This window comes from Athene cunicularia (assembly GCF_003259725.1).
Source record: "Athene cunicularia isolate RWA chromosome Z unlocalized genomic scaffold, athCun1 chrZ_part2, whole genome shotgun sequence".
In the NCBI taxonomy this organism is placed as follows: Eukaryota; Metazoa; Chordata; class Aves; order Strigiformes; family Strigidae; genus Athene; species Athene cunicularia.
In genome coordinates, this window is record NW_020799143.1 from 23,539,475 (window position 1) to 23,553,191 (window position 13,717).

Below are 13,717 nucleotides of genomic sequence, written 5' to 3' on the forward strand. Positions count from 1 at the left end.
CTTCCTTCCTTCCTTCCTTCCTTCCTTCCTTCCTTCCTTCCTTCCTTCCTTTCTCTCTCTCTCTCTTTCTCTCTTTTGGTTAAATGCTTTAAAAAAAATGCCTTGCATTTTTTGCTGAACATCCCTGCCCAAACCCAAAACTGGGTTAGTTATAAATTTCTATGGGTTAGTCAATTCTACAGTTGAAGTTCTCCTGAGGCACATTATATGATTATGTGCTTCTGTTTTTTATCTACTGTAAAGGGTCAAAGTAGACAGAAGATCAATGCATTGAGCAGAATTTTTTTTTTTTAACACTGTTGCTTCAGTACTTTACACATTATTTCTTCTCATTATCTATTTATTAACAATAAATAAATACCATAGCCTGAAAAACAAACATGGTGGCTGTGAGCACATCTGCAATTCCAGTCAAGTTTAGGAAAAACTAGTATGAAAAGGTAGGGTGATTTATGCTGGCCAGTTCGTGTACATTACCTGCTTAGTGCCCACTGATAGATTTAATCTTTCTTTTGTCACTGTTAATTTGTTTTAATAGTATGTGTATGGGAATATGGACAGGCAAAGTGGTGTAGCTTTTGTCTATGAACTTTAAAATTATAGCAGATGGAATTAAATCCACTTTATAAATAATATGGTAACATAACCTACAAATTATGTTTATATACTTGACATTTGAGACATTGCTCTCATAAACATGATCTATGATAAAAAATATGTTACTTAAGGAAACACAGAACTATGGCATGCCTTATGCTCCATCTCTGTTAGATGTAAATTATTATCCCAGTGTTTAAAAATTGCACATAGCATCAACTGGCAATCTCAAGATAAGAAACATTTAGTAGTGTGTAGGCAGCAGTTGAAAAAACACCAAACCAACCAACCAACCAACCAACCAACCAACCAACCAACCAACCAACGAAAACCAAACCATCACTCTTTTGTGGTCTTCTCTTGGTGTATTCCATATTCTTTACGCTAAAGGTTGTGTTTTACCACCAGTCATAATGTTGAAATTAACTGAAATAAAAACATAGTTGTGGGAGCATTGTGGATCATAGATCAAAATTAGGAGATCCTTTGCTCAATGTTATAGTATTTAGAAATACTACAGTGATGCTCAGGTTGTCAGATTATTAAACCTTTTCCCTCCTATTTTGCAGAAAACATTGATTTTGTCTTGGACTCCTAAACACAGTTATACTTGCTGGCAGAGGTATTACCTCATGGTGTCTTAGCTGGCTTGAAGAAATACTAAACACTGCAGCGTTTTAGTCTAGTTTTGGAGTTTCCAAGATATGTAAAACCCCAGTATTTTAATTTAATTGCTGTTTATTTCCCACAATTAGTGTATAGTGTGGTGGCACACTTAGCATTTCAGGAGATTTCTGTCTATAATAGAGAGGTGTCTGAGCCTCTGCTATTTGCAACCAATTTGTGGGTTCTTTGTCAGGTGATGTTTTAGACTTGTGAAGTAGCATATGATTGTAACTTTCTGAAAGGTTGAAGAATCTGGCTTTTATTACTGTATGTTTTAGTGGAGCATGCAATGCAATTCAAACAAAGATGCAGTCCTATCCTACAGTATTTGTTAAACTATGCTTTCTCTTGTACTTTTAAACTGTAATTTGCCATGAAGTGCCTCATCCAAAGCTGCTGGAGCAACTTTCCATTGATTTTAACAACCTTTGTCTGAAACCTGTATTGAACAAAACTGATTTTTTTTTTGTAGTCATGTCATCATTATCCCATGCCTAAAACTATTGCCTTATGTGGTGGAAATGTGTATTTTATCTCTGTCCTGGTTTCAACTGGGATAGACTTATTTTTCTTTTTGTAGTTGGTACAGTGCTGTGTTTTGCATTTAGTGTGAGCATAATGTTGATAACACATTGATGTTTTAGTTGTTGCTAAGTCATGGTTATCCTAAATCTAGGATTTTTCAGTTTCCCATGCTCTGCTGCATGCAGGAACAAAATGCAGGTGGACAGCCTGTGGGCAGAGGTGCAGGGTTTGTGCAGGGAGTCTCTGTGGAATGAGGTGAAGATCACCTGGCTTTCAGGTGCACAAGAAGCTAGGAGGCACATGACCAGAACAGGTGACCCGAACTAGCCAAAGGGATATTCCATACCATAGAATGTCAAGCTCAATACGTAAACCGTGCGGAGTTGGTTGGCAGAGAGGGCGGATCGCTGCTCCGGTATCAGTCAGCAGGTGGTGAACAACTGCATTGTGCATCACTTGGCTTTTCTCAAGTTTTATTTCTCTTTCTTTTTGTTATGTTCCTTTTTATTACAACTATTACTATTACTATATTTTATTTTTCTTGTTATTAATATATTTTATTTTAGTTATTAAACTGGTCTTACCTCAGCCCATGAGTTTTACTTTTTTTTTTCTGATTCTCCTCCCCATTCTACTGGGAGCAGGGAGGAGTGAGTGAGTGACTGTGTGATGCTTAGTTGCTGTCTGGGGTTAAACCATGACAATTGCCCTGAACTCTTTTTGCTTTACTGCCTTAAAATGCAAGAGAAAAAAATCCATACTGACTTCCATGAAACAGGATCTGTGCAGAAGTTCTTAGTATTATACAGTGCATAAATGTGAGGGTCAACCTTTGTCTTTCACAACATAATGAAGTGGACGGTTTATTAATTGGCTGAAGGTATATGCAAGCAAATTATTATGCTTTTCATTCAGATATGAACCTTTTCATTAATATAGTCTATCGTATAATTTCTTTTTTCTCTAAGTATCACATAAGTCTTTCACTGTGTTCCACCTTTTGCTTTTTGTTTTCTGAAGAACCCACAGTAAAAGCCCTTTATGATACATACCTTAATGTAAAAGGTTTCTTAGTATCCAAGAACAACTGCTGAATGTTTCTGACTATAGCTAGTATCCACAGTGACTTCCAGATGGATAAAATTAAGTGTTCATATCTCATCATTTCCTACTGAATCCAGAATGTTTTGGAAAGAAACTTCATTCTTTCACATTCATCCACACGTGGCAAGATACCTATGTAAATCTCTTAATGTACATGTCAAAAAACCCCTCAGCTAATATTATGAAGTATGGGAAACATTTGTGTCAGGCCATGCAAAAGTATAACCATTTTCTTAAATTAAACGTCTGTGTGTGTGTGTGTGCGTGCATACATATATATAAAATGTATATATTCCATGCACATCTTATAAAACAGCTGGGGAAAGTTTTTCATTTTTCAAAATGAGAAACATATGGTCTTTATAAATTGTATAAGAAATATTTTGAATAAATAAGTGTTGTGATTTATTTTACATAAACAAATAAGGGAATTTAAATTAAAAAGATAAATCTGTGCATGAGAAATAAAGCTGAAAAGCTGACTATGCTTATTGCTATTTTGGTTCTGGTAAGTGCTTCTTGGTCCTTGAATTTCTTTCAACTATAAAAAAACTGGATTTACTCCCAGAGCTCCACTTCTTAACTAGGGCAGTTTAAAAACTAAACAAGGGCTGAGTCAGTTAATTAATTTAAATGAGATTACAAATCAGAAACACATTACGTAATGTTGATTTAATTACCATTTTTTATTTACCTAATTAAAATACTCTGAAGAAAGTTAACAGTCTTGACAATGGCTGGTTGGGTGACTTGGCAGGAGCAGATCTGAGCTCCTGATAAAAGGGGAGGTGAAGTGGGGAGCCTGTCATGACCTGCATGGCCCTGATGCCCTGAACTATCATGCCTACCTTGCTGTCAGCCTGTGTGGTGGGTGCCTGGGTGGTGGGACTGCCCAGGCCAGCCCCAGGTGGTGATGCTGCCACAGCTGCAGACTCTGCCTCAGGGGCCAGGATATGTGTCCCACAGAGACAGCTGGGCTCTTGGCTGAACCGAACGGGGTTTCTCCCAGTCATGCCAGACTTGTCTGTGGTGGGACAGCACGGGGAAGTCTGCCAGGTTGGCTGCTGCCCAGTGGAATCACCTCCATCTCTGAGCCATAAAGGCTATTGTGAAATGACAGACCTGCTTGGGCTAAAACCTGGGCACCTGCCTGGGCTGGTGTACCCAGATACATCTGGGTACAGATAGATCCCTTAAATTTCTGGGGCCAGCAGTCAGCTCTGTTTCTTGACACTTTTTGCAGCTAAGTGAAGGTTAGATGGCAGCACCCTTTCAAGGTAAAGAGGGTAGGTTCACTGTTATGGTGCATCATGGCTCCTGGGTAGAGCACATGGGTGATGATGAAGACTGCCCTCATAGGGTCAGCACATCCAGCCTTCACAGGAGCTCCTGCCACTACTCTGGTCTCCCAGGAGGTCTCTCCCATGCTTCCTGGGTGCAAAGTAATGAAGGGAGCAAAAAAGCAATGGGGATTACTTGCCAAAACGGAGTTTGCATTGAGGAACTGAGGCTTTCTTGACATCTAAATACACCTCATATCAATAGCAACCAGTACTGTTATTTCTGTGTCAGCATAACAGTCTTTGCGCATAATTTCTTTGGTACTCAGATTTGTGGAAACTAGGTCTGGAAACAGATCAAAGATAGTGATACATCTTCAGAAAACTGGAGAATGCCACAGAGCCTCTGCAAGGTGAGCAACAAGCAGTCCTTCCTTGCATGGTCAGCTGGGTTTGCCAGTGCAGTGTTTTCTGTGAGCTGATGCCACTGCCCCATGACTTGCACCTAAATGTCTAACTTCTGTTCTCTACACTGCTCACTTATCACCAGCTGTATGAATACCAAGTGCATAAAAAACTTGTAGGGCAAGCATCTCATTTACTTACCCAGTGCCATAGCACTGTACTAGATTGCAGTCTTGGTAAAAACAGAGGAGCTCCTTGCAGAATAAGGGTAGCATAATGACACTTTTAAAAGAAGTCACTGCTTCTGTCTTGTGAAGGGTTTCAGTCTAGGTGTCATGAATGCATATTGCTAACAGTTTATGCTGTTGGGAAAAGATGTGAGGCATCATATTGCAAACATATCTTTCTTGCAAAGAAGCCCTACTTGGTTTTTGAGGTTCATACCATATATCTTCAGGGATATAGAACCATAGAATCGTTTAGGTTGGAAAAGACCCCTAAGATGATTAAGCCAGCTGTAAACCCAACACTGCCAAGTCCATCCCTCAAACATGTCCTTAAGTGCCACACCTACACATCTTTTAAATACCCCCATGACTGGTATTTAAACCACTCAACCACTTCCCTAGGCAGCCTGTGCCAATGCTTGATAACCCTTTTGGTGCAGATTTTTTCCCTAATATCCAGTCTAAACCTTCCCTGACACAACTTGAGGCTGTTTCCTCTTGTCCTATTGCTTGGTACTTGGGAGAAGAGACCAGCACCAACCTTGCTACAACCTCCTTTCAGTTAGTTGTAGAGGTGATAAGGTCTCCTCTGAGCCTCCTTTTCTCCAGACTAAACATCCCCATTCCTCAGCTGCTTCTCATACGACTTGTGCTCTAGCAAAGGGAGTGCTGTGAGTGAGCATTTTATCAATAAAACCAGTGAGTCAAAATTTTCAGGGGAATTATTTCCATTACATGTAGTAGTCTATGAAAATGTGAAAAATAAATCCCCCCCTGAAGTTAACAAGAAAACAAGGGTGACACACCAATTCCATGTCCATGTATATGGCATCATTTCAGCAGATACTTAATACAATAAAACACTTCCAGCTTCTTTATACCATAAACAGTCATAACACTGGAGGTTGTGTGAATAATGCTCATAAAATTGTACAATAATTCAAGGTCATCAGATATAGAAATGATATACAATGAAAGACATTGCTTTTGCAAAATGAAATCATTAAAAGTGTTTGGGAAGTTTATCAATCCAATAGGTTACTTTATCAAGGTAAAATAATATAGGTAGTAGAAGGTAAGTGTGTAGTAAAAGAAGGGAAATAATAATTAATGGTAATGATTTAAAATACACATATGAACTTACTTATTTATTTGCTTTATGGATTTTTTGTTAATCACATTATTTGCTTTGGAGGAGAGGGAGATATCTTGCTTTTTTGTTGCCATGAACATTTTTCTACCATGATGATGTTCTGAAAGTCTTTGAAAGATGAAGTGTTGATTTGGGAAGTCTTTTTTCCCTATGAAGACAGCCCAGCTGTGGAGCTGGGGCTCAGGGAGGTTGGGTCTTCTCCATTCTTGAGGTGTTTTATGCTCTCACTTTGTAAAGCCATAGGCAGTCACGTTTGATCCCATGGGTGAGCCTTCCCTGGGCATGGTCTGGGTTTGGACACCTTCCCAGGTCCCCACCAGACTGAGGTGTCCTATGATCCTGTGATTTTCAGGGGTACAACCTTTTGCCTCAGGTTTGTGATTTCAGGGGGCAGCATAAATCCTGAAAGATGACAGTCTGGGAGGTAGTTGTGATTCTTGTTCATGGTAGTGACTGTCATTTGTCAAGTCAGATGCTGTATAGGTATGTGAAAGGTTGAACAGCATCAAACTCATACTTACATGGTGTCACATTTCTCTGGTCCTTTATCCTCCCTCATAGCCAACTCATGGACTATCAAAGAACAAGGGTGTATTTACATGCTGGTGAATGATTAAATTAGTGTCTGTCAGCTGAGATTAACTGAGTGCAAAGGCTGTCTCCAAGCCTGTGGCAAATGATAAGTGAAATGTGTTAATTGAAACCACTGAGAAAATTTATTTGAGTAGTGTGACACCTGGGTAGAATCTGCTTATTTCTAAGATATGGCTCAAGAAGGTATTTTTTTCTTTTTACAGATTCTGCCTCTATTTGTTTTCAAGGCCTTCAATGTTATGCTAATGCAGAGAGCCTTAAAAGCAAAATTACTTGCACTGTATGGGACATAAGGGAGGTATAACATAGCTTATTTTTATCAGCTGAAAAATGAAAGATTAGACTACTGAGGTGAGCAATAGCAAAAATCCCTCAGGAAGCTGGTGAACAGCAGTGTGACTTTCTCAGCTTTGCTGGGTTGTGTTTCCTTCCTGCTGCTGCTTTGCCAAAGACAAGGTGATTCAGAGAGAGAGCATCTTGTTTGCCGTCACTGGATGGCAAACCAACAACTTTTTTTTTTCCCCCTCTGTCTTGTGAGGCCAAGAGTGATGTGTCAGGGCAGCACCTTTCTCCTATTGCATGGCAGGGGAAATGTATGTTTTTTCTCAGCAGTGGCAGGCCCTGGCAGTCAGTTTTACTTAACTCTGTCTGTAGTGAGAGTTGCCTGCACTCACAGATACTCATTGCGATTGAACCCTAGAAATAAAAACATGCGAAACAATTCAGTATAAAGTACATCAGCTTCTTGACTTATCCTTTCATACCATCTTCTAAAAGAAAGAATAATTTGAGAAAAAGAGTTTGAATATCCTGGTGGTAGCCATGCTGAATTATGAAAAATTACACATAAAGTGTATCAGGATTACATGAATATCTACCAAATAAGAGTACAGGATTGAACCATTCTTGTATAAACTGTTCATCCAAGGGGCAATAACTTACCAAGGCATCAGTTGCTGACTGTTGAAGCAGTCAGCACCAAGAAGAGCGGAGCAGAAGAAAAGCTCACCATAGCTGTGAGGTGCATATGAAAGCCATTCTGTGGAAATGGTATGTGTAGGTGAGCTTTTGCTCTGTAGCAAATCAGGATGAGTGCTTCTGAGATCTGTGTGGAAGATTTTTTTCAGAAAAAGCACTTTGAAAGTACAATTTGAGAAGAGGGTTTTAAAAGCAGCCAAACAAAAAGAACTCAAAGAATAAACTAAGGGAACTTACAGTTGGGATCTAAATAAATGATGTTGAAAATTTCGGTTTCATCATATTAACATTATGGGGTTTTATTTGCTACTAGTTGTATAGCTTTGCTTACAGCTTCTAACTTAGGACTTTGTTGGGATTTTTTTTTTTTTTTTAAATGTGCACAGAATTATTTGGTGGGAAAATTCAATGCAAAGCCAGCTAGAAAGACAATGAGTCTTGTCTATGTCTTCTCCATCACACTGGAAGAAAAGCCTGCAATTTTCAAATCTAGGTCTTATGTTGTTAATTTATGATCTTGTGCAGATGAGGATAAAGAAAGATTTAGTGTCTTAAAATGTCTTTTGCTTTCTTAGTTTCTGTGATTTAAAACAAAAATGCCTCTTACTCCCTCTTATAGGAGAGCATTGCTCCAATGTATCTTTTCAATGTTCTGCTTATAAATTCAGTTATTCATATAATTTATTTCTATAAAAATAATGGTTCTCTTGTACTTTGCAAAGCTATTTATAGCCAATCAAATCAGGAGAGTGCTTTATAATTACTGACACTTGTAAGAGAATTATATTATCACAGGTTATCTCAGGTCTGTGTCTTTCATCCTGAGTATGAGATGTTTCTGTGTGCTTTAAGTGCAGAGTTACATAGGTGGATACTCTCATATAGAATACAGTTCTCTGCTTTCTCAACTGCTTTAAGTGAATGGTTAGAAAAGTTGCTTCTCATATTCAGCTTACAATAATTCATTGCTTTCTCAAGATCTTTGAGACCCCACTGGAGAATATGTTAGTAGTGTCTACTGCTGAAAACACAGTGTGAGAATCAATCTGTAAAAATCATGACTGATAAGTAGTTAACATAAAAGCTAAGTCTGACTGGCAAATTATAGTATCTAGCTAACTTGCTTGTCCCTATAACTGGAAAATTCTTTCTAAGTTTATCTTACAATATGAAAAAGAATTGTTGAAACTATCATCAATCTTCAAATCTTGGATCTAGAAAGTAGCCGTGTTGACAATGAGAAAGTAGGAGTAAAGGCAAATTACTGTGCAAGAGCTAAAAAATATTATTAATTTTGTGCATCTTTTAAATGAATTTTAACAGAAGAAAACTTCAAAGACTATCTTCTGGTAGGCCTCATTAATCCACTTCCAAATCTCTGTGTTCCCCCTGCTACACTGTCCAAGTTTTATTGGGTGCATGTGCTACCAAAGTGACACTTCATTTAGCCACACATCTGCAGTAGTTTTACAATGTGAACCATTGCTGTGTAAAATCAATCCTCTCTGATAATCTTAATTTCAATAACAGTATGCATGGTTTACAGAAACAGAGAGTGCCTATTAGAGGAATATTAAAGATCATTCCCCGCAGGGTGAACCTTCCCATTGCAACACAGGAGAAAGGACGTTTGCCCATATAAAGGTCCATATGCAGAGAATCATCAAGTTTTTAGCATTTCTTGTAGCTGGCTGAGTTTTCAAATTAACTTGATTTTATTTTTTTAAATGAATGTGCTGTACCTTATCATGAAAAGAAACAGGCATACTGAATGGCTTTTGTGCTGTACAGTGGGACTCTTAAGCATTCAAGTGCACAATGCATGGGATGTGCAGAATCTGAGCAGGAGACCTGCCCTTCATTTTTCCTCCTTAGAGCTGAAGAAGACAGAGGAAATTTCATGTGAAATTCTCTATCTGGTGTGCATTTAATTGTGTGCAAGAGTGATTTCATTCAGTATGGGAAAATTCAATTTTGTTTTTAATACCATCAGAACTAGGTTTCACATCTGTCTTCATCTTCCAATATTCTGTTCGATTCCCAGATGCTTGTTTTCTGTGACAACTATCATTCAGATAAATGTAGAACTTGATCTGTGAAATGGATTTCCATCTTGTATAATATCTTCTGTATCATCAAGCTTGTGTTAACTTAAACTGCTTGACAGACATGTGTGTCAAGCCATGTTTGCTAAGCTACTTAACAGATGGTAACAGATTACAGTGAACTTCTTTTAGCAAGTGGAGGGAATCTTTCATTCAAGGTTGAGGGCTACATTGTCTTTAAGAAGAAGTGGTGGGGATTAAAAGACAAGTATTTGTTGATATGTACTTTTCTCCTTTTCTATCTTTTTTCTTTATTTTAGACACTGTAAGCAGCTATGCATTTAAGAACCCTCACTTCCCTCTGGGTTTCATGTGGCAGTAGCAATCTCTGTAGTACTACAATGCAATCTTTTGGTGGTCCTGTGCTGCCAACAAGCACTGCTACATTTAAAAAAAAAATGGTGGTTTTTATTCAGACTGTAAAACTGCTCCATTTTAGATACCTCTATCTTTAGATACCTATACCTATGAGAATAAATGGTTGTGCTTAATTTAATTTCTTATTCTCTTTGCAATACAAGAGTGTCTGTCATGTCTTACTTTGTTAATAACAATTTATTGCAGTGGAGCAGGGTTTTCTTTTATTATTGGTAAGGGAACACAGCAAAAATTAGATAGTTTTAAAAGCAACTGCTTTTATGAATAAGGATATATTTTATTATTTAGTGTGTTAAGTTCAGATTGCATTTTCTTGATTCATTAGGGGCACATATCATGAAAAGAACACTTTTGGAAGCTTATAGGGTTTGGGTTTTGTTAGTTTTTATGGGACATAATCTTAATTTCACAACAGCAGTACTCACAGACTAGGAACACAAAGCCTATATTGTATTAAAATGGGCAGTTGTGTCTAGTGAAGTCCTGAGTCTGTGGCATACCTTTATGGTTTAAGGAGAAGGTAAAGAAACAAGACTCATCCCTGCAAATGCCATTAGTTGCCTTATCCAATATGTCTTTCTGGTCGTTGCCTGAGAAGAAACTACTGCTTTGCTGATTATGCAATTGTATTTGGGGGATGGAGGGAAAGGGAATGAAAAACAACCCTTGTAGATGTGTTTACAACTGTATGTATTTACCTGAATGACTCTCTTGTCCTTTTTCAGTGATCTGTGAGTTCCTTTTACTAGGATTATTGCATCTTTCACAATGTTTCTGCTTCTGCATAAAATGGGTAACTTATAGTATGTTTGTTCAATAATGACTTCATGTAGAAAGTCAGGGAAATGACCTTTAAAGAACAAAGTTAAGTATTACTTTAATTCTGAAGGAGGGTATTAAAAGGTTGTGCGACGCTTTAAAAACAAATTAGTAAAACATTTCTTTCATTTCTTTATAGATTCTGGACAACCAGGAAGTCCAAGCCACAATGATCCTGCCAAGAATCCACCAGGTAAATATAAGTTCCAGAACATGTGCATCTAACATTGTTTGAGAACAAAGATACTACTGTTAATAGTTAAAGAGAGCATAACTGGTCAGCAGCCTATTTTGCACTGGTAAGTACATATGACCAGGACAAGCTGTGATTATGTTAGTTCTTTTAAACCGGCAATGGCTCAATTGTAATTTCATTAACTTTCATTTAATCTAAGGATTTTTTCTTTCAATTCATGGCTTTTAGAATTTTGTAAGTGAGGATGGGCAGAGGAGTAATGAGACAAGATTCCAAATGACTTCCCTTTTATAAAAAGTCTTCAAATGCTACAATTATTCTATCACAGACAAATAAAAATTGACCTACCTCTGAAGTCTGTGACCTGAGCTACCAGCTTCTTTTTTTTTATATGTGCATTATAAAATGCAAATATGTCACATTTTATATTTTTCTTATCAGCTCAGAGCAGTTTTTGAAGATGTTGTTAATGGATCGTGCTAGTGACATTTGGAATTTTTTTTTAGAGAACGTCAGTGTAATCCAAGGATTCTCTAAAAATGAAAGTTCAAGAGAAAATCAAACCCAGACTTTGCCATTCCACACTGTTTAGCCCAAAGGTTCTTTATTTTCATGGAGTTATCCTTCTAGTGAATTGGGCTGTGCTAGTGAATCTTGTAAATCTTTATTATTTTATTAATTTTATTGGGATAAGACAAACAAGTATGACAGCCATACTACCACTTCCTAATGAGGAAGTAATGACTCCTGCCACCACTGTCATGCTGTATCTTCTCATTTCTGCTCTCAGAAGTGTGTATCTGAAATAAGCTGCAAGTAACTCAGTTTGCTCTTTTTCTAAACACAAAATGAACCACATTCTAACCAAGAAATAATTGTATGATGCTGGGTTGTTACATATACATGAATATTTTCTCGATCTGTCCAAACATTAAGGAAAACAGCCTGAGTTGTGGCTGTATCATTTTGGACTCTTTATGAGGGAGTGCACTGACAGGATAAGGGGTAACAGTTTTAAACTGAAAGAGATGAGATATAAGGAAGAAATTCTTTACTGTGATGCACTAGCGTAGGTTGCCCAGAGAAGCTGTGGCTGCCCCCTCCCTGGCAGTGTTCAAGGCCAGGCTGGACGGGGCTTTGAGCAACCTGGGCTAGTGGAAGGTGTCCCTGCCCATGGCGGGGAATGACATGATCTCTGAGGTCCCTTCCAACCCAAACCATTCTATGATTCTATATGCTCCAAGTATTCTCCACATGTGGTAGAATATGTCATGTGTGTTGCATGTGAATACCCAAAAGTGGGAGAACTATCATAGATTGTTTTGCAAAAAAGCCATATTCCTGTAATGTAAAAACCAGAAACATATACTGGAAGATTGCATATAGGTTTTAGATATATAAGGGCAGAATGAGTCAAATAACATGGTAAGCTCTTTTTCAAGGTATTTTTTAATGTGATTTTTTTGCCCTGCATAGCGTTCCGGGCAGCGGTTACAACCAGCAAGAGAATTCCCGGCTAACCACTGATGTTGTTTCTCTCCAAACTGTGTGGGATGTTGTGATTAGGCTTTTATTTCTCTATTAAATGCATGACATAAATTACGTAGGATAGTGGTTTAAAAACCCAAACCAGCAAATTTACACCTAAAACAAGCCTGAAAAATTTTTTCACAGCTAATCTCAGTTTTGTAAAACTTGGAGCATTTAGCTGTAGAGCATTTATTTTTGTTTTAGAACATCTCTGTTTGTGAGTGCAAGAAAAGCCAAATGCATTACCCCTGGTAATTTTGAAGGATCCTTTGTAGCCTCTGAGTTTGGGAAGCTGAACTCATCTTCTACATGTTTTAAAATTCTGTTTTTAAAGTATCATCTAGCATTTGGAGTAGGAAGGTAGAAGTACATTTTTCAGTAGTGAGGATCACGTCCTCTAGTGAGTCCAGTCTCACCAATCTTCAGATTCAACCCCATGCTACTCCAAGCAAGGAGTAATCTTGCTGCCAGCAACAGAGGCCTGGGGAGGGCAGCAGATGAGATATATAGGGTTTTTTGTCAGCCTTGTGGGGCAAGACCAGATACACTAGTGTTTGACAAACAAGTATCCCAGAAGGTAGAGGGAGACAGAGGGCAGAGAAATCCGTTGCTGTTTTCATCATGAAACTTTCTGCTTGAAATTTGAGCATAACACTTCCTCATGTTTTGGAGCCACTGCTGGCAATATTGCCTTTATTTGCTGCCAAGTGAGGACAGAAAGTGGAAGCTGTGCCTTGCTTCCCTTGAAACCCTTCATTTAAAACAGAGACAGAGACATAACTGAATGTCATCTGTCTATTTGAGCATACATGAACTTCCAGCATCATTCAGTTTCCCTGTGTGATATTGACTTGGGCTTAAACTGGTGGGGGAAAGCACTGAGGTTTGTGAGACCGCATAACACAGGACTTCTGGAGCTGTGCAGGAGGATGGGGGAGTTGCACTATGTTAAGCTTGTCTAGGAAAAGGACTGCTGTCCTGTTCTTTCTTATTAAACTTCACCTGAGTCTTATTATTAGAACCAGGTCAGTCAGAGCCCCAGAGGGTATCCACTCTGAGGTTTGTTTTAAGTCACGGTTCAGGAGCACGTGGACTGGCAGTGCCAGAAGGGTTTGTTCTATAATGTTTTGGTCTGATGCCCTGTATGTCAAGGAGCCAGG

General features: G+C 38.3%; 1 protein-coding gene across 6 annotated transcripts in view; it reads left to right on the plus strand.

Annotated features, from left to right (window-relative positions):
* Positions 1–13,717, plus strand: part of NFIB (nuclear factor I B) — a 272,231-nt gene that overhangs the window by 187,788 nt on the left and 70,726 nt on the right. For all 6 annotated transcript variants that reach the window (XM_026866161.1, XM_026866162.1, XM_026866165.1 and 3 more), the window contains exon 3: positions 10,971–11,024. In XM_026866161.1, coding sequence (XP_026721962.1) covers positions 10,971–11,024 — 54 coding nt within the window. The remainder of the gene's footprint in view (positions 1–10,970; positions 11,025–13,717) is intronic.